Source organism: Barbatula barbatula (genome assembly GCF_947034865.1).
Source record: "Barbatula barbatula genome assembly, chromosome: 21".
NCBI lineage: Eukaryota > Metazoa > Chordata > Actinopteri > Cypriniformes > Nemacheilidae > Barbatula > Barbatula barbatula.
In genome coordinates, this window is record NC_136784.1 from 10,245,622 (window position 1) to 10,267,744 (window position 22,123).

At 36.2% G+C, this 22,123-nt stretch overlaps 1 protein-coding gene across 1 annotated transcript in view; it reads right to left on the bottom strand.

Moving 5' to 3' along the window:
- LOC306910171 (uncharacterized protein) overlaps positions 1–22,123 on the bottom strand; it is a 42,357-nt gene continuing 20,234 nt past the window's right edge. The window contains exon 5 of the mRNA XM_079484508.1: positions 1–22,123. This exon is cut by the window's right edge and continues 12,639 nt beyond it. Within this exon, the coding sequence (XP_079340634.1) occupies positions 1,187–22,123 (20,937 nt within the window). The 3' untranslated portion in view covers positions 1–1,186.

Consider the following 22,123-nt stretch of genomic DNA (forward strand, 5'->3'; position numbering starts at 1 on the left):
GTCTCTTGATTAAAAGTATTTATTTAGAATATAATTTATTCAAATTTAAAGAAATACATTGTCATCAATAAGCATATGTGAGACAAACTCAAGACTGTACTTAGAAAATATTTGGTGTGTTTGTGTGTATGTGTGGATGGTGGTGTTAACAATTTAGTGAACAATTTTCACATTATTAATCAAATTCAAACACAGTGGTATATATTAACTAGATTTGTTTTGAGTGTTGGAAACTCTTAATGGATTTTTATTACTATTAAAGATGAAATGTGAAAAACTATTCTTTTCTTCAGGCAAGCCAACAGCCCTGTACAGTATTTTAACTTCCGGCACAGAATCGACCGCTCACAGCAGCGTCTGTGATCCGCTTTAAACAGGGACAACTGCATCTGCATCATTCCCTTCCACGTGGAGCCGCAAGTACGTGAACACAATAAGATGACCCCGAGTACTGATGCTGGTGCAGTGACACAGCCCTCTCATGTTCATCTGTGTTCTCCTGCTCCCATCAGGAAATGTGCGTATTGCCTGTAAGAGACCTTTGCTTTTTCACACACACCCTTAAGGTTCACCTAATTTCCAAGGTTTCCAATTAAGAGAGCCCAACATCTCATTTCCTTCTGGGAAGATTTGTTCAGAAGGGAATATCAGAATACAAACCAACACAGAATTATAATCACAGTCATTTGCATAGAGAAATAATGTGGATAATTTTGGCATTAATGCTTCATTTCCCAGGATGTTTTACAGATGAGGGAGAACACCTCCATTCAAACACACGCACACACACACACACCGTTACACAAATGCAATTACGTACATTATGCTAATGATATAAACTAAAGATTCATGTAGATGTATGCGTTCATGAAAGATGCATTCAGTCATTAGTCTATTCTGGTTTATGCAAATATCTGTGATGTGTTTTAAAAATGCTACGCTCTCATCTGTTGGATAATCTGAACTGTGATAAACATCATGAAATATGTAACAGCAAGGCATCTGATGCAATGTAAATAACTTCGGCACCATGACTAAATATGCAGTATGCTTTGTGGTATTCGTATTCTCTTTAAGATCTTTAATAGGTATTATTGAAATGTTGAGTTCACACAATGCCATGAAAATCAATATAAATAGTTCATTTTAGAAATCACTATATACAATATATAAACAAGACCTGTGCTTATAAAATATCCTGCTCTTCCTCTTCAATGTGTCTAGGATTTCTGGGACAACAGCAACAGCATCGCCTTCTGATCCAGTGCAGTAATCTCCTCCTTCGTGAACCTAACCCAGCGACTGCCCCTCGGATCTGTGATTCTGCTCTCAGTCCTTCCTGTCTATTCTCTTCCCAGACGTCCAGAGTAAGCTCCGCCCTTCCAGTTCCTTCCACCTGCTGATCTCTACGAGTCGGTTCTTCTTCTTTCTCCATCATCAGTGTTTGAACGGCTCTGTCAGTCACCCGTCTCAATCTGTCCATCCTCCCAGCTCTATCACAGATGAGGTGCTCCATCCTCTCCAAGTGCTGTGTACTTGTTGCCGAACCTTCGCTGCTCAACTGATTTATTTCCATCAGCAAACATTCCCTTATTAGAATGATCTCCTTCTCTCTTTCCATGATTTTCAGTCTTTCTGTCTCGTGTTCACGCTGGAGGGCTTCATTATATCTCTCAATCTCTGCTTTTCTTAGCTCCAGCTCAATTCTTTCTCGTTGCATGCCAAGCTTCTCCAATTCACTCTTATGGATGTCTTTTAATCGGTTTTCTAGTTCTGTTTTCATATCCTGTATTCTCTTTTTCATTGAGTCGATTTCTTCTCTCCGAGGTAGAACACCTCTATCTATTGTTTCTGGCCGCTCTTTCTGATCTTCAGTTTGTGTCTCTTGACTTACTCCTTCGTCTTCATGTGTATCAGTGTCCAGTTGAGTCTTTACGGTCCTCATCTTCTGTTTTTGTATGGCGGCTTCTAATTGCACCAGTTCACACCTTTTGCCTTTACATGATTGTGTTAGATGATCTGACTCCTCTCTGAGTCTTTCGACCTCAGCATAAATATTCTCTAGACTCTTCCTACGCTTCTCGATGCTCTCTGTGATCTCTAACTTTGTTTCTTCTGCATCTCTACATTCATCCCTCGTTTTTTGCAGGTCTGCCTTTGCTTCATCAAGCTCAAGGATGTTGGTTTGTATCATTTTCATTTTCTTCTCGAGTATCACATCATCTGGACTTTGTGTAAATTGAAGTGCTTCATGTTGGGTGTAGTCAGGTTTGGAAGTTTGTGTCTCTGCATTCGATTGTGTTGCTCTCTTTCTTGTGGGACTGTGGTCAAGATCTGTCTTTTCTATGTCTGAGACGTCTTCAGTGTCTTGTACTTCTGAGAATGTTTCATGTATAATTTTTTGGGTTTCCTTCATCTTCTTTTCTCTCTCAATCTCGAGTATCTCCTGTTGTAGTTCAGTTTGCATTTGTTGAAGTGACTCATTTTCAGCCTCAACTTTTTCCTTTTCTTTGTTTATTGTCGCCATAGTCTTCTCCAGTTCCTCCATGTCTCTCTTGAATGTGATCTTAATAGTCTCTATTTCCTTATTTTTCTCCGCCAGGATGTTTAACAGCACCTCGTTGTCTTGTGTAAGTTTAAGCAGTTTTTCCTCATCTCTTGACCTCTCATACATGGCTTCTTTCATTGTTCTTTCAACATCATCTGTCTTCTTTTCAATCTCATCTGTTACATATGCCAGTTTCTCTATCTTCTCCATTGTGGTCTCCATTCTTAAATCTTCTATTTCCTTCTTTGAATATTGCCTACTTTCATGGCTCTCTGTTGGTATTTTAAACATACTTGAGTCTTCTGTCTTTTTTTCAATAGAATCAGTAGGTTGTGTGTCTGTGGCTGCAGTTTCTTTTTCTAATTCTTTTTGTCTTCTGTCCTCTTCTTTCTTCATGTCATCCAAAGATGTTTGTGTTTCAGCATGTATTAATATGGTCTTCATCTGTCCCTTTTGATACATCAGGAGAACATCTGTCTTTGGTTCCTGTACCATTTCTTTGTCTATTGGAACATCAGCATCACTCTCTTCTGCTAAGGGTTTCATGTGAGCAATCTGTTTCTTTTCTTTAACTTCCTTGTTTAACATCTCCAGTTCAGATATCTTTCTGTTTGTTTGCTCTGTGAGACTTTTCAATTCCATTTTATGCTCGAATATTTGGATAGCCATGACTTCTATTTCCTTCTTTGTTTTAATTTTTTCTTCTATCTTTTCTTTCATATCCTCATTTTCTTTCTGTATCAGATCCTTTTCCTGTTGCAGCAAATATCTATCATGTTGTAAGCTCTGTTTGCAGATTTCATTATTTTCCTTCAATGAGAATAATTCATCTCGATCTTTTATGATACAATCCTTTTCATTTTCAATGATCCGCTTGCTGTGTTCGATGTTCTCTCTGTCTTTTTGTAAATCATCTTTAAGCTTCTCAAGTTTTTGCTGTTCCCTCTGCACATTTTCGTTTAGGATCTGTTTGGTCTTATCAAGCTCAGACTTCTCTTTCTTAAGCTTCTCTCTGTCTCGTTCAATGACTGCCATGATGTCTTCTGCTACCTGTTGCTGTTCATCTAACATGGCTTTTCTTTTTTCAAGCTGGCATTTCTCTACATCGACTTTGTTTTTCAGTTCTTCTAATTCTTTCCTTTGTTTCTGTAGATCGACCTGTAATTCTAGTTTAACAGCTGTCTGGTCTGCTTCAGTGTCATCTTTTACTGTTTGTAGAGTAGCTTGGATCTGCTTTTCTTCCTCCATCATTGTACTTTCTACTTCTTTTCTCTTACTTTTAATCTTATCTTCAAATTCATCAAGCTCTGTCAACAAATCTGCCTTTTTCTGCTCCATTTTGTGCATCTCTTTTTCAAACATCTTTCTATTGTCTGACATTGCTTGTTTGATCCTTTCTATCTCAACATTTAGACTTTGCAGTTCTTCCTTACGTCTCTTGATTTCTTCACTTCGACTGTCAAGATCTTCTCTTTCCTTTTTAAAATGTTGTGCCATTTTTTCCACTCGCTCCTTTTCCATCTCAGTCCTGGTGGTTTGTAGAATTCTTTCCATCTCTTGTTTTTGCTCTCTCTCAAAATCACTTTGTTTTCTTTCTACAACGTTCTTCAGCTCCTCAGTCTCATCCTTCTGTTTCTGTACTTTTGTTTCCCACTTAGTTATCTTCTCTTTTTGGAGACGCATATCTTCTCTTTCCTTTTCCATTTCTGAGATTAGTCTCAATACCTCAAAATTCAATTGCTCCAAATCTTTTCTTTGACAATGAATGTCGCTCAATTTGATTTTAAACTCCTCTTGCTGTCTTCTGGTTAATTTTTCTAGTTCTTCCTTTTCAAATTTGATCTCTGTCTTCATCTCATTCCTCTCCTTTTCCAACCTGAACTTGGTGTTTTCTATGTCCTGTCGTTGTTTTTGAACCTCGTCTTCTGCAGTAACTTGTTTCCATTTGTTGTCCTCTGCTACTAAATCAATCTCTTCTTTTTCTTTTTGGAGTTGAATTGCTATAGAGTTCAACTTTTTTCTCTCTCTTTGTAATTCCTCTGTAATTTTCTCAAGATCAGTTTTCTTTTCTTCAATCTCAGTCTCTTTCTGCCTGAGTTCATTCCTCCTGTTTCCTAGTTTCTGATTTTCAAACTCAATCTCTTGGTTTCTTCCATCTAACTTGGAATGCATCTTATCAACATGCTCCATCTTTCTATCAATTCTCTCTTTCATGGTTTCAAAATCTTGTTTCTCTTTAAGTAAGTGATCCTTAAGGTCTGCAATCTCTTCTATTTCATTTTTCAGGATTTTTTTGAGTTTGTCTTCCTCGTCTTGTCTGGAAAATTCAGTGTCAACCTGTGCTTCATCCAACTTTTTGCTTTCTGGTTCTTTTAAGGTATTTTCCATTTGTTGTGTTTGCTCAACCTTGTGTTGTACCATTCCAGTCTTTTCCATTTCATTCTTCATTTTTTCTAAGACTCTTTTCTGAGTTTGAATTTCATGTTCCATATGCAGCAGCTCATCTCTTCTCATTCTCAAGTCTTCATTTTCTTTTTTAATTTTTATTATTTCATCCTTGGCTTCCCCCAGAGTTGTCTTATCTGCCTCTCTCTCCTCCATCTTGAACTTTTCAAGATCTTCTAAAGCCTTCAACCTAACATGCAGTTCATTCCCCACAGCCTGTAATGCAGACACAATTTTGTCTGCTTCTGTCTTTTCTCTTTCTAGAAGTTGGCAGTTGTTATCCAGTTCTGTGTTTTTTCTGATCAAATCAGCATTCATCCGTTCCAACTCTTCCTTCTGTCTCTTGGTTTCACTGAGGATTGATTCAGTCTTCATTGTTCCTTCCGTCATTCGCTGCATTTCTTCTTGTTTCTGTTTCAGCTGATCCTTGTCCTTTATTATCCCTTCCCTCATGTTCTCAATCTCTCTTTGCTTGTTCTTGAGGTCTGCATTGAACTTCTCTATTTCCTCTTCCTTTTTCTTCAACAAGTTCTGAGCTTCATCATACTGTTCATACTGCACCTCTGCATCGGTTTGCTGTGTTTTTGTTTTTCCAAATCTCAGCTGTTTCTCTTTATGTAAGTCTACTTTCATTTGCTCCAGTTCAATCCTGTCTTTCTCCAACCCTTCTTTTATTTTAACTATTTCTCCCCATTCAATGTCAGTTTGATTCCTCATTCTGCCAATTTCCTCTTTCTTCATCTCTACCTCATCCAGCTCTTTTTTTGTCAAACTTTTAACATATTCCAGTTGGTCTTGCTTTATTTTAATATCCTGATCCATCAGTTTGATCTCATCCATCCGTTTAGTCGTCTCCTCCACAATGTTTTTAAGCTCCTCCTGTCTTTTGAAAAGTTGGGTTGTCATTTCTTCTTCCCTTTCCTCTTCTTTTATGACTACTTCCAATATGTTCTTTGTGTCCTCTGCTCTTCTTAACATGGGTTTCTGCTCGTCTTTGTCAGTCTCAATGGTTGGTTGGATAAGCTCTAATTGCTGTTTTTGTGTTTCCAGATCAGCCCTCGTTTTATCCAGTTCATGTTTTTCTGAATCCAGTAGTGTCAGACGCATCTCCAATTCTTTTCGCTTATTGTGAATTTCATTGTGCATTTTTTCAACCTCCTCTCGCTCTATCTTTAATGCCTCCTTCTGGTTCTGCATTTCATCTTTGTCAACCGGCTGAAACTCAAACTTTATCTCTTTGGTGTCTTCCATGTCTCCCTTTCTTTGTATTTCTGTTTTAATCAAATCCAACTCCTTTCTTTTCATTTTTGTCTCATCTGAGATGGTTCTCATTTCTCCTAGCTTTGCTTGAAGTTTGACTTCTAGGTCCTTTATTTTCTCCTGTTTGCTCTTAGTCTGTGCATTAAATGTTTCAATATCTTTCTTCAACTTTGCTTTGGTTATTTCTAACTCAGATCTATCATTTTCTATATTTTGTCTGCAGATAGCCATCTCTTCACATTGTTTTACTAGAGCTGCTGTTTGTTGTTCCAGATGTTTTTTCTCTCTTTCAGTTCCATGTCTCATTTTCTCAACTTCTTTCTGCTCTCTCTGAAGATTAGTTCTTGTTTTTCCCAGTTCCATTTTCTCGATCTTTAGCATCTCAGTAAGAACATCAGTTTCTTCTGTCTCAAATGCCAACTTAAGTGTCACGTTGCTTTTCATTGTCGAAGGAGACAATGCAGTGTCCCCTCTGCTTGCCTCTATTTCTGCCGCTTGCTCAATTTGGAGCTCAATATTTTCTTTTTGTATGTTCAGGCTTTTTTCCATTTTCTGATGAGTTGTTGTCTCTACTGTTTCTTTTGTTGTGTATTCCTTATGTTGTTTTTCAGTAATCATTTCCTGAGGGAGTGAAATGTCTCCTGTCTCTTCTAAATCAGACAGTAAAGTTTGTGTCTTACTTACTAACATGACTTCCTGTCTCTTTGTCTGTAGTTTGCTCTCCATCTTTCGAAAAGCCTCACTCTGACTTTCTAGGATCTTTTTGTTTCTTTCTAGCTCCTCCCTTTCTCTTTCAATCTCAGATAGGTGTTTGCTTATATCACCTCTTTCCCTTTGCATCAGTTGTCTTGGAGAGACAAATTTGTCCTCCTGATGTGCAGTCGATCCAGGTATGTCAAGCTTCTCAAGATCAAGCTCCTCTCGCTCCAAGTTGGATTGAATTAATTTTTGTTCCTCCATTTGTTGTCTGTGTGTTTCAGATTCAATCTTCATCTTATCCAGATTACTGCTCTCCTCTTTTATGGCTCTTAAACGCTCCTCCAGTTTTTGCTTCTGTTGGTTGATGTCTGCCTTTTCAGTCTGTAACTCATCTTTGACTTTCTGCATTTCCTTTTGAAGAATTTCCAGTTCATTCAACTTCTTCATTATGTCCTCTCTTTCCTTCTCTAATTCGTCTCTTTGTCTTGAGATTTCTTCACTCTTCTGCTCAAGAACTTTCCTCTCTTTTTCAATTTCTATTTGACTCATCTCTTCGTTTTCTTTGAGTTTTAATATTTGAAGCTCCAAGTCTTCAGCTCTTCTCTCTAGTTCTGTCTGTTGTCTTTCAATGTCTCTTCTCTCTTTCTTCATGTTCTCCTCCAACATCTCTCTCAGAATCTCATCCAATCTTTGCTGTTGTTGGTTAATCTCAGCAGCTCTCATCTCAAGTGTGGCTGTTTCAGTAAAAACTTTGTTTCTACTTTCTTGAAGTTCCTCTTTCTCTTTATTTATTTGTTCTTGCAATAAGTCCAACTCTTGTCTCTTTAGGTTTATGTCATGTTGTTCCTCTTCAGCTTTGGTCTTCAGTTGCAGGATCTCAGTATTGAGCTGCTCTAAACCTTTTCTTTCTTCTTCTATTTTTGTCTGATTCATTGTTTCATCTTCTTTCTGTTTTCTGTCTTGAGCCTCAAATTCATCAATTCTCTTCTGTAACTCTGTCCATTTATCATGTATTTCTTTCCTCTCTCTTTCCAGAAGATCTCTGTTAGTCTTCATCTCCTGTTTTTGTTCTGTTATATCAGTACTCATATTTTCTAAATCCTCTTTTCTTCTCCTTGTTTCCTCAATGACACTCTGAATGTCCTTTTCTTCTTTTTGTAGATAGGCTTTTATTTCTTTCAGTGTTTCCCTCTCTGTCTTTATTTCCTCCTCCATGTATTTGATTTTTTCACTGTCTTTTTGCAGTTCAGTCTTTATTTGAGCCACCAATTCCTTTTCATCATTGATCTTTTTTCTCTCAAGTTCAATTTCATCTTGCTGGAGTTGTATATGAGTTCTCTGCTGTTCCACCTCATCCATTAACCTCTGTTCTGTTTCTTTCAGTTGCTCTTGTTGTGTCAGTATTTCAGACCTCATCTTCTCCAACTCCTTTCTTTCCTCTTCAGTCACATTTTTGTCATCATCCATTTTCTTCTGTTTAGTATCTAATTCATTGTTTAACTCTTCAAGCAGAGATTTCTCCATCATAAACTTGATTTTCATATTTTCATTGTCAGCTTTTTGTTTCATGTTTTCTATTTGCTGTTGGTCCAATTCATCTTTCATTCTCCGTATTTTCTCTTTTTCCTTTTCAGTGTCATCTTTTTCCCTCAAGATTTCATTTCTCTTTTCTTCCAGAGTTTGTCTCTCTGCCTGTATTTCAGCCCATTGTTTTTCCAGGTCTGCTCTCTTCTTCTTTGTTTCCTCTGTGATTTGATCAAGTTCAACTTTCTCACTTTCAAGTTGTGCTTTCATTTTAGCATTTGTATTTCTGTCTGTCTCTATGTCTTCCAGGACTTTCTTAATATTTACATTCATCTGCTCCATCTCATCTTTCCTTTTCTGTTGTTCACTGTCAAAATCCTCTTTCAGTTTATTCACCATGTCCTTATTCTTATCGTTTTCTTGTTTTTCTCTTTCTAGTTCCTTCTTTAGCAGATCAAGTTCTTCCCTCTCCATCTTTGCTTTAATTCTTATTTCCTCCATTTGTTCATTTTGTATTTCAGATTCAATCTTCATGTTATCCAGATTACTTCTCTGCTCTTTTATGGCTCTTAAACTTTCCTCCAGTTTTTGCTTCTGTTGGTTGATGTCTGTCTTTTCAGTCTGTAACTCATCTTTGACTTTCTGCATTTCCTTTAGAAGAATTTCCTGTTCACTCCACTTCTTCATTATTTCCTCTCTTTCCTTCTCTAATTTGTCTCTTTGTCTTGAGATTTCTTCACTCTTCTGCTCAAGAACTTTCCTCTCTTTTTCCATTTCTATTTGACTCATCTCTTCGTTTTTATTGAGTTTTAATATTTGAAGCTCCAGGTCTTCAGCTCTTCTCTGTAGTTCTGTCTGTTGTCTTTCAATGTCTCTTCTCTCCTTCTTCATGTTCTCCTCCAACATCTCTCTCAGAATCTCATCCAATCTTTGCTGTTGTTGGTTAATCTCAGCAGCTCTCATCTCAAGTGTGGCTGTTTCAGTAAAAACTTTGTTTCTACTTTCTTGAAGTTCCTCTTTCTCTTTATTTATTTGTTCTTGCAATAAGTCCAACTCTTGTCTCTTTAGGTTTATGTCGTGTTGTTCCTCTTCAGCTTTGGTCTTCAGTTGCAGGATCTCAGTATTGAGCTGCTCTAAACCTTTTCTTTCTTCTTCTTTTTTGGTCTGATTCATTGTTTCATCTTCTTTCTGTTTTCTGTTTTGAGCTTCAAATTCATTAATTCTCTTCTGTAACTCTGTCCATTTATCATGTATTTCTTTCCTCTCTCTTTCCAGAAGATCTCTGTTAGTCTTCATCTCCTGTTTTTGTTCTGTTATATCAGTACTCATATTTTCTAAATCCTCTTTTCTTCTCCTTGTTTCCTCAATGACACTCTGAATGTCCTTTTCTTCTTTTTGTAGATGGGCTTTTATTTCTTTCAGTGTTTCCCTCTCTGTCTTTATTTCCTCCTCCGTGTATTTGATTTTTTCACTGTCTTTTTGCAGTTCAGTCTTTATTTGAGCCACCACTTCCTTTTCATCATTGATCTTTTTTCTCTCAAGTTCAATTTCATCTTGCTGGAGTTGTATATGAGTTCTCTGCTGTTCCACCTCATCCATTAACCTCTGTTCTGTTTCTTTCAGTTGCTCTTGTTGTGTCAGTATTTCAGACCTCATCTTCTCCAACTCCTTTCTTTCTTCTTCAGTCACATTTTTGTCATCATCCATTTTCTTCTGTTTAGTATCTAATTCATTGTTTAACTCTTCAAGCAGAGATTTCTCCATCATAAACTTGATTTTCATATTTTCATTGTCAGCTTTTTGTTTCATGTTTTCTATTTGCTGTTGGTCCATTTCATCTTTCATTCTCCGTATTATCTCATTTTCCTTTAAGATTTGAATTCTCTCTTCTTCCAGAGTTTGTCTCTCTGCCTGTATTTCAGCCCATTGTTTTTCCAGGTCTGCTCTCTTCTTCTTTGTTTCCTCTGTGATTTGATCAAGTTCCTCTTTCTCACTTTCAAGTTGTGCTTTCATTTCAGCATTTGTATTTCTGTCTGTCTCTATGTCTTCCAGGACTTTCTTAATATTTACATTCATCTGCTCCATCTCATCTTTCCTTTTCTGTTGTTCACTGTAAAAATCCTCTTTCAGTTTATTCACCATGTCCTTATTCTCATCGTTTTCTTGTTTTTCTCTTTCTAGTTCATTCTTTAGCAGATCAAGTTCTTCCCTCTCCATCTTTGCTTTAATTCTTATTTCCTCCATTTGTTCATTTTGTATTTCAGATTCAATCTTCATGTTATCCAGATTACTTCTCTCCTCTTTTATGGCTCTTAAACTTTCCTCCAGTTTTTGCTTCTGTTGGTTGATGTCTGTCTTTTCAGTCTGTAACTCATCTTTGACTTTCTGCATTTCCTTTGGAAGAATTTCCAGTTCACTCCACTTCTTCATTATTTCCTCTCTTTCCTTCTCTAATTCGTCTCTTTGTCTTGAGATTTCTTCACTCTTCTGCTCAAGAACTTTCCTCTCTTTTTCTATTTCTATTTGACTCATCTCTTCGTTTTTATTGAGTTTTAATATTTGAAGCTCCAGGTCTTCAGCTCTTCTCTGTAGTTCTGTCTGTTGTCTTTCAATGTCTCTTCTCTCCTTCTTCATGTTCTCCTCCAACATCTCTCTCAGAATCTCATCCAATCTTTGCTGTTGTTGGTTAATCTCAGCAGCTCTCATCTCAAGTGTGGCTGTTTCAGTAAAAACTTTATTTCTACTTTCTTGAAGTTCCTCTTTCTCTTTATTTATTTGTTCTTGCAATAAGTCCAACTCTTGTCTCTTTAGGTTTATGTCATGTTGTTCCTCTTCAGCTTTGGTCTTCAGTTGCAGGATCTCAGTATTGAGCTGCTCTAAACCTTTTCTTTCTTCTTCTATTTTGGTCTGATTCATTGTTTCATCTTCTTTCTGTTTTCTGTTTTGAGCTTCAAATTCATTAATTCTCTTCTGTAACTCTGTCCATTTATCATGTATTTCTTTCCTCTCTCTTTCCAGAAGATCTCTGTTAGTCTTCATCTCCTGTTTTTGTTCTGTTATATCAGTACTCATATTTTCTAAATCCTCTTTTCTTCTCCTTGTTTCCTCAATGACACTCTGAATGTCATTTTCTTCTTTTTGTAGATGGGCTTTTATTTCTTTCAGTGTTTCCCTCTCTGTCTTTATTTCCTCCTCCGTGTATTTGATTTTTTCACTGTCTTTTTGCAGTTCAGTCTTTATTTGAGCCACCACTTCCTTTTCATCATTGATCTTTTTTCTCTCAAGTTCAATTTCATCTTGCTGGAGTTGTATATGAGTTCTCTGCTGTTCCACCTCATCCATTAACCTCTGTTCTGTTTCTTTCAGTTGCTCTTGTTGTGTCAGTATTTCAGACCTCATCTTCTCCAACTCCTTTCTTTCTTCTTCAGTCACATTTTTGTCATCATCCATTTTCTTCTGTTTAGTATCTAATTCATTGTTTAACTCTTCAAGTAGAGATTTCTCCATCATAAACTTGATTTTCATATTTTCATTGTCAGCTTTTTGTTTCATGTTTTCATTTCTCTTTTCTTCCAGAGTTTGTCTCTCTGCCTGTATTTCAGCCCATTGTTTTTCCAGGTTTGCTCTCTTCTTCTTTGTTTCCTCTGTGATTTGATCAAGTTCCTCTTTCTCACTTTCAAGTTGTGCTTTCATTTCAGCATTTGTATTTCTGTCTGTCTCTATGTCTTCCAGAACCTTCTTAATATTTACATTCATCTGCTCCATCTCATCTTTTCTTTTCTGTTGTTCACAATCAAAATCCTCTTTCAGTTTATTCACCATGTCCTTATTCTTATCGTTTTCTTGTTTTTCTCTTTCTAGTTCCTTCTTTAGCAGATCAAGTTCTTCCCTCTTCATCTTTGCTTTAAGTCTTATTTCCTCCATTTGTTCATTTTGTTTTTCAGATTCAATCTTCATTTTATCCAGATTACTTCTCTCCTCATTTACGACTCTTAAACTTTCCGCCAGTTTTTGCTTCTGTTGGTTGATGTCTGTCTTTTCAGTCTGTAACTCATCTTTGACTTTCTGCATTTCCTTTAGAAGAATTTCCAGTTCACTCCACTTCTTCATTATTTCCTCTCTTTCCTTCTCTAATTCGTCTCTTTGTCTTGAGATTTCTTCACTCTTCTGCTCAAGAACTTTCCTCTCTTTTTCAATTTCTATTTGACTCATCTCTTTGTTTTCTTTGAGTTTTAATATTTGAAGCTCCAGGTCTTCAGCTCTTCTCTGTAGTTCTGTCTGTTGTCTTTCAATGTCTCTTCTCTCCTTATTCATGTTCTCCTCCAACATCTCTCTCAGAATCTCATCCAATCTTTGCTGTTGTTGGTTAATCTCAGCAGCTCTCATCTCAAGTGTGGCTGTTTCAGTAAAAACTTTGTTTCTACTTTCTTGAAGTTCCTCTTTCTCTTTATTTATTTGTTCTTGCAATAAGTCCAACTCTTTTCTCTTTAGGTTTATGTCATGTTGTTCCTCTTCAGCTTTGGTCTTCAGTTGCAGGATCTCAGTATTGAGCTGCTCTAAACCTTTTCTTTCTTCTTCTTTTTTGGTCTGATTCATTGTTTCATCTTCTTTCTGTTTTCTGTTTTGAGCCTCAAATTCATCAATTCTCTTCTGTAACTCTGTCCATTTATCATGTATTTCTTTCCTCTCTCTTTCCAGAAGATCTCTGTTAGTCTTCATCTCCTGTTTTTGTTCTGTTATATCAGTACTCATATTTTCTAAATCCTCTTTTCTTCTCCTTGTTTCCTCAATGACACTCTGAATGTCCTTTTCTTCTTTTTGTAGATGGGCTTTTATTTCTTTCAGTGTTTCCCTCTCTGTCTTTATTTCCTCCTCCATGTATTTGATTTTTTCACTGTCTTTTTGCAGTTCAGTCTTTATTTGAGCCACCACTTCCTTTTCATCATTGATCTTTTTTCTCTCAAGTTCAATTCCATCTTGCTGGAGTTGTATATGAGTTCTCTGCTGTTCCACCTCATCCATTATCCTCTGTTTTGTTTCTTTCAGTTGCTCTTGTTGTGTCAGTATTTCAGACGTCATCTTCTCCAACTCCTTTCTTTCTTCTTCAGTCACATTTTTGTCATCATCCATTTTCTTCTGTTTAGTATCTAATTCATTGTTTAACTCTTCAAGCAGAGATTTCTCCATCATAAACTTGATTTTCATATTTTCATTGTCAGCTTTTTGTTTCATGTTTTCTATTTGCTGTTGGTCCAATTCATCTTTCATTCTCCGTATTTTCTCATTTTCCTTTAAGATTTTAATTCTCTCTTCTTCCAGAGTTTGTCTCTCTGCCTGTATTTCAGCCCATTGTTTTTCCAGGTCTGCTCTCTTCTTCTTTGTTTCCTCTGTGATTTGATCAAGTTCCTCTTTCTCACTTTCAAGTTGTGCTTTCATTTTAGCATTTGTATTTCTGTCTGTCTCTATGTCTTCCAGGACTTTCTTAATATTTACATTCATCTGCTCCATCTCATCTTTCCTTTTCTGTTGTTCACTGTCAAAATCCTCTTTCAGTTTATTCACCATGTCCTTATTCTTATCGTTTTCTTGTTTTTCTCGTTCCAGTTCCTTCTTTAGGAGATCAAGTTCTTCCCTCTCCATCTTTGCTTTAATTCTTATTTCCTCCATTTGTTCATTTTGTATTTCAGATTCAATCTTCATGTTATCCAGATTACTTCTCTCCTCTTTTATGGCTCTTAAACTTTCCTCCAGTTTTTGCTTCTGTTGGTTGATGTCTGTCTTTTCAGTCTGTAACTCATCTTTGACTTTCTGAATTTCCTTTTGAAGAATTTCCAGTTCATTCCACTTCTCCATTATGTCCTCTCTTTCCTTCTCTAATTCGTCTCTTTGTCTTGAGATTTCTTCACTCTTCTGCTCAAGAACTTTCCTCTCTTTTTCCATTTCTATTTGACTCATCTCTTTGTTTTCTTTGAGTTTTAATATTTGAAGCTCCAGGTCTTCAGCTCTTCTCTGTAGTTCTGTCTGTTGTCTTTCAATGTCTCTTCTCTCTTTCTTCATGTTCTCCTCCAACATCTCTCTCAGAATCTCATCCAATCTTTGCTGTTGTTGGTTAATCTCAGCAGCTCTCATCTCAAGTGTGGCTGTTTCAGTAAAAACTTTGTTTCTGCTTTCTTGAAGTTCCTCTTTCTCTTTATTTATTTGTTCTTGCAATAAGTCCAACTCTTTTCTCTTTAGGTTTATGTCATGTTGTTCCTCTTCAGCTTTGGTCTTCAGTTGCAGGATCTCAGTATTGAGCTGCTCTAAACCTTTTCTTTCTTCTTCTATTTTTGTCTGATTCATTGTTTCATCTTCTTTCTGTTTTCTGTCTTGAGCCTCAAATTCATCAATTCTCTTCTGTAACTCTGTCCATTTATCATGTATTTCTTTCCTCTCTCTTTCCAGAAGATCTCTGTAAGTCTTCGTCTCCTGTTTTTGTTCTGTTATATCAGTACTCATATTTTCTAAATCCTCTTTTCTTCTCCTTGTTTCCTCAATGACACTCTGAATGTCCTTTTCTTCTTTTTGTAGATAGGCTTTTATTTCTTTCAGTGTTTCCCTCTCTGTCTTTATTTCCTCCTCCATGTATTTGATTTTTTCACTGTCCTTTTGCAGTTCAGTCTTTATTTGAGCCACCACTTCCTTTTCATCATTGATCTTTTTTCTCTCAAGTTCAATTTCATCTTGCTGGAGTTGTATATGAGTTCTCTGCTGTTCCACCTCATCCATTAACCTCTGTTCTGTTTCTTTCAGTTGCTCTTGTTGTGTCAGTATTTCAGACCTCATCTTCTCCAACTCCTTTCTTTCCTCTTCAGTCACATTTTTGTCATCATCCATTTTCTTCTGTTTAGTATCTAATTCATTGTTTAACTCTTCAAGCAGAGATTTCTCTATCATAAACTTGATTTTCATATTTTCATTGTCAGCTTTTTGTTTCATGTTTTCTATTTGTTGTTGGCCCATTTCATCTTTCATTCTCCATATTTTCTCTTTTTCCTTTTCAGTGTCATCTTTTTCTTTCAAGATTTCATTTCTCTTTTCTTCCAGAGTTTGTCTCTCTGCCTGTATTTCAGCCCATTGTTTTTCCAGGTCTGCTCTCTTCTTCTTTGTTTCCTCTGTGATTTGATCAAGTTCAACTTTCTCACTTTCAAGTTGTGCTTTCATTTCAGCATTTGTATTTCTGTCTGTCTCTATGTCTTCCAGAACTTTCTTAATATTTACATTCATCTGCTCCATCTCATCTTTCCTTTTCTGTTGTTCACTGTCAAACTCCTCTTTCAGTTTATTCACCATGTCCTTATTATTATAGTTTTCTTGTTTTTCTCGTTCTAGTTCCTTCTTTTGCAGATCAACTTCTTCCCTCTCCATCTTTGCTTTAATTCTTATTTCCTCCATTTGTTCATTTTGTATTTCAGATTCAATCTTCATGTTATCCAGATTACTTCTCTCCTCTTTTATGGCTCTTAAACTTTCCTCCAGTTTTTGCTTCTGTTGGTTGATGTCTGTCTTTTCAGTCTGTAACTCATCTGTGACTTTCTGCATTTCCTTTTGAAGAATTTCCAGTTCATTCCACTTCTTCATTATGTCCTCTCTTTCCTTCTCTAATTCGTCTCTTTGTCTTGAGATTTCTTCACTCTTCTGCTCAAGAACTTTCCTCTCTTTTTCCATTTCTATTTGACTCATCTCTTTGTTTTCTTTGAGTTTTAATATTTGAAGCTCCAGGTCTTCAGCTCTTCTCTGTAGTTCTGTCTGTTGTCTTTCAATGTCTCTTCTCTCCTTCTTCATGTTCTCTTCCAACATCTCTCTCAGAATCTCATCCAATCTTTGCTGTTGTTGGTTAATCTCAGCAGCTCTCATCTCAAGTGTGGCTGTTTCAGTAAAAACTTTGTTTCTGCTTTCTTGAAGTTCCTCTTTCTCTTTATTTATTTGTTCTTGCAATAAGTCCAACTCTTTTCTCTTTAGGTTTATGTCATGTTGTTCCTCTTCAGCTTTGGTCTTCAGTTGCAGGATCTCAGTATTGAGCTGCTCTAAACCTTTTCTTTCTTCTTCTATTTTGGTCTGATTCATTGTTTCATCTTCTTTCTGTTTTCTGTCTTGAGCCTCAAATTCATCAATTCTCTTCTGTAACTCTGTCCATTTATCATGTATTTCTTTCCTCTCTCTTTCCAGAAGATCTCTGTTAGTCTTCATCTCCTGTTTTTGTTCTGTTATATCAGTACTCATATTTTCTAAATCCTCTTTTCTTCTCCTTGTTTCCTCAATGACACTCTGAATGTCCTTTTCTTCTTTTTGTAGATGGGCTTTTATTTCTTTCAGTGTTTCCCTCTCTGTCTTTATTTCCTCCTCCATGTATTTGATTTTTTCACTGTCTTTTTGCAGTTCAGTCTTTATTTGAGCCACCAATTCCTTTTCATCATTGATCTTTTTTCTCTCAAGTTCAATTTCATCTTGCTGGAGTTGTATATGAGTTCTCTGCTGTTCCACCTCATCCATTAACCTCTGTTCTGTTTCTTTCAGTTGCTCTTGTTGTGTCAGTATTTCAGACCTCATCTTCTCCAACTCCTTTCTTTCTTCTTCAGTCACATTTTTGTCATCATCCATTTTCTTCTGTTTAGTATCTAATTCATTGTTTAACTCTTCAAGCAGAGATTTCTCCATCATAAACTTGATTTTCATATTTTCATTGTCAGCTTTTTGTTTCATGTTTTCTATTTGTTGTTGGTCCATTTCATCTTTCATTCTCCATATTTTCTCTTTTTCCTTTTCAGTGTCATCTTTTTCCTTCAAGATTTCATTTCTCTTTTCTTCCAGAGTTTGTCTCTCTGCCTGTATTTCAGCCCATTGTTTTTCCAGGTCTGCTCTCTTCTTCTTTGTTTCCTCTGTGATTTGATCAAGTTCCTCTTTCTCACTTTCAAGTTGTGCTTTCATTTCAGCATTTGTATTTCTGTCTGTCTCTATGTCTTCCAGAACTTTCTTAATATTTACATTCATCTGCACCATCTCATCTTTCCTTTTCTGTTGTTCACTGTCAAACTCCTCTTTCAGTTTATTCACCATGTCCTTATTCTTATCGTTTTCTTGTTTTTCTCGTTCTAGTTCCTTCTTTTGCAGATCAACTTCTTCCCTCTCCATCTTTGCTTTAATTCTTATTTCCTCCATTTGTTCATTTTGTATTTCAGATTCAATCTTCATGTTATCCAGATTACTTCTCTCCTCTTTTATGGCTCTTAAACTTTCCTCCAGTTTTTGCTTCTGTTGGTTGATGTCTGTCTTTTCAGTCTGTAACTCATCTGTGACTTTCTGCATTTCCTTTTGAAGAATTTCCAGTTCATTCCACTTCTTCATTATGTCCTCTCTTTCCTTCTCTAATTCGTCTCTTTGTCTTGAGATTTCTTCACTCTTCTGCTCAAGAACTTTCCTCTCTTTTTCCATTTCTATTTGACTCATCTCTTCGTTTTCTTTGAGTTTTAATATTTGAAGCTCCAGGTCTTCAGCTCTTCTCTGTAGTTCTGTCTGTTGTCTTTCAATGTCTCTTCTCTCTTTCTTCATTTTCTCTACCAACATCTCTCTCAGAATCTCATCCAATCTTTGCTGTTGTTGGTTAATCTCAGCAGCTCTCATCTCAAGTGTGGCTGTTTCAGTAAAAACTGTGTTTCTACTTTCTTGAAGTTCCTCTTTCTCTTTATTTATTTGTTCTTGCAATAAGTCCAACTCTTGTCTCTTTAGGTTTATGTCATGTTGTTCCTCTTCAGCTTTGGTCTTCAGTTGCAGGATCTCAGTATTGAGCTGCTCTAAACCTTTTCTTTCTTCTTCAATTTTGGTCTGATTCATTGTTTCATCTTCTTTCTGTTTTCTGCCTTGAGCCTCAAATTCATCAATTCTCGTCTGTAACTCTGTCCATTTATCATGTATTTCTTTCCTCTCTCTTTCCAGAAGATCTCTGTTAGTCTTCATCTCCTGTTTTTGTTCTGTTATATCAGTACTCATATTTTCGAAATCCTCTTTTCTTCTCCTTGTTTCCTCAATGACACTCTGAATGTCCTTTTCTTCTTTTTGTAGATGGGCTTTTATTTCTTTCAGTGTTTCCCTCTCTGTCTTTATTTCCTCCTCCATGTATTTGATTTTTTCACTGTCTTTTTGCAGTTCAGTCTTTATTTGAGCCACCACTTCCTTTTCATCATTGATCTTTTTTCTCTCAAGTTCAATTTCATCTTGCTGGAGTTGTATATGAGTTCTCTGCTGTTCCACCTCATCCATTAACCTCTGTTCTGTTTCTTTCAGTTGCTCTTGTTGTGTCAGTATTTCAGACCTCATCTTCTCCAACTCTTTTCTTTCCTCTTCAGTCACATTTTTGTCATCATCCATTTTCTTCTGTTTAGTATCTAATTCATTGTTTAACTCTTCAAGAAGAGATTTCTCCATCATAAAGTTGATTTTCATATTTTCATTGTCAGCTTTCTGTTTCATGTTTTCTATTTGTTGTTGGTCCATTTCATCTTTCATTCTCCATATTTTCTCTTTTTCCTTTTCAGTGTCATCTTTTTGCTTTAAGAAGGAATTTCTACTTTCTTCCAGAGTTTGTCGCTCTGCCTGTATTTCAGCCCATTGTTTTTCCAGGTCTGCTCTCTTCTTCTTTGTTTCCTCTGTGATTTGATCAAGTTCAACTTTCTCACTTTCAAGTTGTGCTTTCATTTTAGCATTTGTATTTCTGTCTGTCTCTATGTCTTCCAGGACTTTCTTAATATTTACATTCATCTGCTCCATCTCATCTTTCCTTTTCTGTTGTTCACTGTCAAACTCCTCTTTCAGTTTATTCACCATGTCCTTATTCTTATCGTTTTCTTGTTTTTCTCTTTCTAGTTCCTTCTTTAGCAGATCAAGTTCTTCCCTCTCCATCTTTGCTTTAATTCTTATTTCCTCCATTTGTTCATTTTGTATTTCAGATTCAATCTTCATGTTATCCAGATTACTTCTCTCCTCTTTCATGGCTCTTAAACTCTCCTCCAGTTTTTGCTTCTGTTGGTTGATGTCTGTCTTTTCAGTCTGTAACTCATCTTTGACCTTCTGCATTAGTTGCACCTCCAGGTCTTTTATTCTTTTTTGTAACTCTGATTTTTCTTTTTCAATATCCTTTCTCATTTTCTCCAGAAGATTTTTTTCGGCATCAATCTTTTGATTTTGCATTTCCATCTCAAGGACAGTCTTTTCCAGCTCACTCCTCTTCTTGTGTATGTCCTCCATAGTAGCATCACACTGTTCCTTCATTAGTTTTAAGTGGGACTCCATCTTATCAATTGTCTCTCGCTCCTTCCTGATCTCCTCAAAGGCAAACTTTATTCTGTCGGCATCATTTTGTACCTCATCCTTCACCTGGTCAACCAGGTTTCTCTCTTCTTGGAGTTTGTCCATTTCAGTTTGGATGTCTTGCTGTTTTTCATCTAACTCAGCTTTTATGAGTTCTAGCTCTCTTGTTAATGTATTGATCATGTTCTGCTTTCCCTCTACGTGTTGTTTTTCTTCCTCAAGTTTACTCCTCATCTCATTTAACTCACTTCTTACTTTTTGTGTCTCTTTTATACTTTGATCTATTCTTTGCTGCAGCTTGGCTTTCTCACTGATCATTGTTTGTTTTGTGGTCTTCATTTCATCACGTTCTGTCATTATTTCAGCTTTAAACAGGTCCAAGTTATTCCTCTGAAGTGTCACATTTATTTTCTCTTTTTCAACACTTTTCATCTGAGTAAGGAGCTCTCCCTTCATGTTCTCCAGATATTCTCTTTCTTTCTCTATCTGACCTAATTGACCTTGAATCTCACCTTTCTTTAGTTCTATCCAAATCTGCAGATCATCTTTTTTCTGCTTCATTTCTTCCTTTTCATTATCAATTTCTCTACGGATCTTCTCAAGCAACTCTAGGTCACTATCATGCATTTGTTTTTGAAAATCTAAATCAGTTTGCATTTGTTGGAGTTCGCTCTTTTTCCTATTGGTTTCCTCAAGAACATTATCTATTTGTTTTTGTTTAATCATAAGCTGCGAAGCAATTTCATCCACGTCCATTTGTTTCATTTCAGTTTCTCTCATAAGCTTCTTCACTTCCTCTTCTTTGTTTTGTATGCTTACCTCTTTTATCTTAAGAGCATTCTGCATGTCTTGCAGGACTCGTCTTTCAAGGTCAATTGACTGAATCTGATTATGCATTTGATCTTGCAGTTGTTTAATCTCTTCCTTGGATTTCTGCAGTTCTTCTGCTAAATTAAGTTCCTGTTTATTTTTCAACATTTTTGTCATGTTCAACTCCAACATCTGTTTTTGTTCTTCTATTTCAGCCCTCTTTTTTTCCAGATTTTCTCTCTCTTTAGCATTTTCTTCCCTGGTCTTATCATTGTCCTGCCATTGGTTAAGTATATCAATCTGCTGTTTCTCAATGTTGGATTTCTCAATAATTAAGTTTTTCTTTATATTCTCATTTTCACCTCGCTCATTTTTTAGCTCTGATCTTAACATTTCTATTTGTTGCATAGTTGTGATCAAGTAATTTTTTTCCTTCTCTATTGCTTCTTTTTCTGCAAGACATTCATCCTTCATATACTCAAAAGCCAGCCTTTCTCTTTGTACCTCTCTCTTCATTACTGAATCAAGCTCTTTTTGGTCTAACCTTTGCATTTCCAGGTCTTTCTTTTCCAACTCAATTTCATTTTTAATACTTTCCATCTCTCTCTTTTCCTTTTCAAACTTCATTTTAGTATTTTCATTTTCTTGCATTTGTTCTTTCACCTCCTTCATCATTATATCAAGGTCCCTATTTTTCATCTCACTTTCTTCAGACAACCGGTACACTTCTTCTCGTTCCTTTTGGAGTTGGGTTTTAATATCTTTAACTTTTTCTTTCTCTATCAGGTTAACCTCTGTTATGTCCTTCATTTTCTCTGTTTCCATCAGCATCTCAGCTTTTGTTTTTTGAAGCTCATCTATGGCAAATTGAATGTTTTGGTTTTCCACTTCTATTTCTTCTTTTTTGTGGTCCAGTTCAACCCTGATTCGGAGTAGCTCTTCCATTTCTGTGTCAATCAGATATTTCCTTGTTTCAAGTTCTCTGTGCAGTCTGTCGATCTCATCCCTCTTTTGCTCTAAAAGTCTTACTTCATTTTTCATTCTCTGCTTTTCCCCCTCAATTTCCAGCCAACATTTCTCCTGATCTTCTCTCTCCCTCTTGATCATATTCTTGATCTCTTTGGATTCTGCTTTGATCTGTTCAAGCATTTTCTGTTCATCTTGTAGATTTTGCTTTTCATATCTTAGGTTTTGAAGTTGCTCCTCAATATATGTTTTTATTTTTTCTATATCTTTATTTTCTCGATCAATCAACTCTTTTTCTTTCTGTACTTCTTCGATTAGCTTTCTAAAGTCATTCCTTTCTTTCTTCAGTGTTTCGCCCATTTCAATTAATTGTTGTTCTTGTTCTTTAATTTCAGCTTCCTTTATTTCCAGTTTCATTTTATTCTCTTTCTCCGTGTTCTGAATTCTATCTTGAGTCTGTTTCAGCTGTTGTTTTTCATTCATAAGCGTTTGCATTTTGTTGTCAAACTCATTTTCCTTTCCCTGTAGTTC